Raw genomic sequence first — 4,391 nt, 5'->3', positions numbered from 1 at the left:
TTACAAGATTTGTTCCTGGCATTTTCCAAGTACCCAAGTGTATCTTTTTGTGTTCAAATTTTGTGCTGGCAATAACAAGATAATGTTCCTCAGCAAACTCAGCAAGCAATCTTCCATTTTGTTGCATTCATCATGAAGGGTATTTTTTCCTGCAACCTCTGCCAGGAAGACTTCTTTCCCTATCTTTGCATTAAAGTCTCCTAGTAATAACACTATATCATGCTTTGGAACTCTGCCACATAAACCTGCTAATTGGTCGTAGAAGGTTACTTTGTCTTCTTCTGGTGCCTCTTCTGTGGGAGCATAGGCTGAGATCATTGATGTATTCCAGAAACGACCTTTGATTCTTATTCTGCATACTCTGTCTGATATTGGTTCAAAACCTAGCACACTTTTCCTTAGATTAGCATTTATCATGAATGCTGTTCCATACATACCAGACTTTTCTGGGTTTCCACTGTAGTACAGGCTGAAATCTTTTTTGTCAATTCTCCCTGATCCTTTCCATCTCACTTCTTGCAGGGCTAATATGTCCAAATTGAACTTTTGCATCTCATTGTATACCTCCATCATTTTTCCTGCCTTCAGTAGTGTCTGCACGTTCCAGGATGCTATCTTCACAGTATGTTTCCGTTTCCATTTCCTTCCATTAGTCTGGGGTCCATTTATAATTTCCTGTCCTAGTCCGAGGCTGACTGTTTGTGTTCGAAGCTTGAGTTTATTTTTACAGGGGGAGGCTGCTAACCTCACTCCCAACCCCCAACCTGGCGGACCAGGGTCTTTTGTTTGGAGTCGCCATCTCCTAGGCACTTGCTTCCGCCACAGCTTTCAGAGCGTTGCCTACCCTGGATTTTATTCGGTTTAACTTCCTAGGCTCTTCCGCCCTCTCCGCCGTTGGGATTACTCCTCATCCGCCTTCGAGGCCGTTGGCCGGTTTGCTAGTTTTTGGTCCACCCCGGTTATTTGATTTCACCGGTTCCTCCCATATCTGGGAGGCATTCTCCTATCCGCCACCTGGGGAGGCGCCCGATGGAGGACTAGCAACCCCTCACGGGACCCCGAACTAATTACAGCATTTAATTATGATTTTCGTTTAATAATAATTATTAATTCATTAGCATTTGAATGATTGCAATATCTCAGTAATTTCCATCTCTCAACTTGAAATTGTCAAAATGGCTGATTTATAATCTCTCAAGTCCCAGAAATATTACTTTTTACAAGGCTCTCTCGCGAAGACAGAGAGGCCCAATGCTCTTTCCTTCACTCATCACTCCCACTACTTAACGAAATTCTCCATTGTGGCAGCATCCAATTGTGCGCAGCATGCTTACTCCTCTCCACTACTCAGTGTGTGTCAAGACACAATGTATATTGTACATGAATGCGTCATTTCATTAAAAAAAAAAAAATACTTCCAATTCTTAAACATAAAACTAGAAAGATAGAAATAAACACAAGAAAAAAGAGACAATACAATAACAAACAAGGTAGGTAATGTGTTCTTAATTCCCCCGGTAAAATTCTTCAAAACTATAAGTTTCTAACTCTATTAGGTACTTTTCCAACTCGATTTTAAATCTTGCACTATCCGTTTCGCTTCTGATGCTACTCGGGAGGTACCTCATGAACTTCATTCCCATATATGTTGGACTTTGTTTAAATTTTTCTCTCCTATGTTCCATTATAATGAAATCATTTCTATATCTTATATGGTAATTGTGAACATTTTATTGCCTATTGAATGAGTGCTCGTTATTTTTTACATGTAAAATTGTTTTGTATATGTAAAGGCCATACACAGTCATAGATCCTAGCTTCTTATATGTAAAGGCCATACACAGTCATTCAGCTGGGTGCAATTCGGTGCACAATTTTAAATTACTCGATTGAACCTGGTTCCAATTCAATTGCAGGATGCAGAGGAGGAAATACCAGTGGGAAATCTGATTTCATTTTATTTTGTCAATTCTATGTGAAGACAAAAATTTAACAAAACTACAGCTGCACCAACCCTTTTATATGGGTGTGAAACCAGGGTGCTGTCAGGGCCAGAGAAAAGTAGACATTAATCCATCGGGAGTAATGAGCCAGTAATCCCATGAGTCGTTTCATTTCTTTAGCATTTCTTGGGGGTGGAAAGTTCATGAGTGGTGCAAGGCATTCTGGGTCAGGTTTAATTTCTCCATGTTTTATCTCATACCCAAGGAACTTCAATGATTTTTTTGAAAATTTACATTTTTCTTCATTTATAGTCAAGCCATACAATTCAATTACTTGTTGAAATTTCTTAAGATTTCTGTCATGTTCTTCTTGATCTGAACCGCAAATGACAACATCATCCAAATAGGCAAAGCAGTCGTTCAAATTCTCTCTTTCTATAAGTCTGTTTATTGTACGTTGGAAGGCAGCTACTCCATTGGTTACTCCGAATGGTATTTGTTTGAACTGATAGAGTTTTCGGCCTACTTCAAAGGCAGTGTAATGTCGTTCATTCTCAAGAATCGGTATTTGATGGTAAGCTGACTTGAAATCTACAGTACTAAAAATGTTGTACTTGGCAATTGTGTTTACAAGATCTTCGATCAATGGGAGAGGGTATGCGTCTAAATTTGTGATTTATTAATAGTCTGTGAATAGTCTATGACCATTCGTTTCTTCTGTCCATTGGTTACAATGAAAGGCTGGGCACGCCAACTGGACTGGCTTTCCTCAATTATTCCTTCTGTAAGGAGCGATTGACCTCATTCTTCATGAATTCATAGTCATCTTGTGGTGTCTTCTGGATCAGGTAGTTATTGGGTGGCAATCGGGAGTCAAGTCATTGAAAAGGGAACATGGTTTTATCATGGCCTCCACCAAGAGGCAATCTTTCAAGGGTGGTGTGGTTAGAATTATTATCTATTACAAGAGGCTGTTTATTACCATTGAATGCTAAACTTATTGTAGAGTGATTCATCAAAAAATCGTGACCAAGTATCACATTGCAACAGCATTCTTTTAATACCAAGAGTTTAATATTGTTGTATTCATTTCCTTGTACACAATATTGCTATAAACACATGCTTTTGTAGCGGTGTTATGTTGAACAGATGCAAATCTTATAAAACAAGAATCTGATGCAGTTTTAAATTTATTTGTTTTTGCAAATTTTTCATCAATAAAACTGGCAACACTTCCGGTATCAATAAGAGCTGGTGTATTTATTCCATTCACCGAAACAATAATTGTAGCTTTAGAAAGATTACTATACCAGCTATACCAGCTGCAATAATAGTTGACGTAGTTAGTTTTTCTTTGAGCGTTTTACTTTTACACACATGGGAAAAGTGTCCAATTCGGAACATTTATGACAAGTCTTTCCTATTGCAGGACATTCTTGAGAATTGAGTGTTTTTTATATCTGCAACGTTGGCATTGAACGGATTTCTCTACAATTGCCTGTCGATTTTGGGTTACAGCATTAACATCTGAGAAAGATTCACTCAAGCTTATGTTTTTATTTTCTTCAACAGAGTTTTATAAACAAGTACTTTTAAAGGAGTCGGCATATGTTTTTGCGGATTCAAGAACACGTGCTTGGGAAACGGTTTCTTGTAGACTCAATCTCCTTGTTGAAAAAGTTTCTCTTTAATTCAATAGAACATAACCGAAACAGAGCATCTCTAATATGCTCGTTTTTGTTTTCTTCGGCTGACACTCTAGTGAAGTTACATGATAAGCTTCTCTTTTTAGTTCAGAATAGTAGTGATCAATGGACTCACCTATTTGTTGTTTTGCATTAGCAAGGCAGTATCGTGCATAAATTTCGTTCTTTGGTTTAACGAACATATCTTCCAACATGGATATAGTTTCTTCATATGAAGTATAGCTTTCCACAATTTCGTATAAAGCAGGTGAAGTTTACCAATATTTTCATTTTGTCTTTGGTTGTCGTTCCTTCTAAGAAATTTTCGAACGTCTTTTTTCAATGTTTCCACTCTCTCTCTGCCGTAGGCGAATCTGGGTCGATAGATAATTCCTTTGGCTTGAGAAACTTGTCAATATGTGATTCCATCTTATCTTCTTCGTAGTTATGGTTTTCAATCGTTTTTGTCTTTTTCTTTGTCAGCATTTTATTTGATTAATTGAAATAAGTAAACTCTTCATTTGTAGAGCTTTAATCAATAAAATTGAACATGACTTTCTACTAGTAACGGATCAACAACATTTGATTTTTATGAATGAATCAATGACAACGAAAACATATGGTTTATCATATCAGTCATTCATTCTAAATGAATGCTTCACATATCGTCTGAGAAACCCGAAAATTGTGTAACTCCACTTTTTCATGAAAATGACATTTTGATGCTATCTGTGGCAAAAAATAGTACTCTCCACTTGGTGAC

The 4,391-nt window shown here is 37.4% G+C and overlaps 1 protein-coding gene across 1 annotated transcript; it reads right to left on the bottom strand.

The window, feature by feature from the left end:
- LOC120354379 (craniofacial development protein 2-like) lies at nt 1-573 on the bottom strand. The gene has a single exon (XM_039441439.1). It carries the CDS (start codon nt 571-573, stop codon nt 1-3), a length of 573 nt encoding a protein of 190 aa, XP_039297373.1.
- Between the last annotated feature and the right edge of the window lie 3,818 nt (nt 574-4,391).

The sequence above is a fragment of the Nilaparvata lugens genome, chromosome X, assembly GCF_014356525.2.
Source record: "Nilaparvata lugens isolate BPH chromosome X, ASM1435652v1, whole genome shotgun sequence".
NCBI classification, from domain to species: Eukaryota; Metazoa; Arthropoda; class Insecta; order Hemiptera; family Delphacidae; genus Nilaparvata; species Nilaparvata lugens.
Note: the sequence above shows the minus strand (reverse complement) of the source record. Positions and strands in the feature narration are given on the sequence as shown.

What these genes read in the sequence shown, in the direction of transcription:
- LOC120354379 (XM_039441439.1), bottom strand. Translation starts at nt 573, where the DNA reads ATGATGGAGGTATACAATGAGATGCAAAAGTTCAATTTGGACATATTA.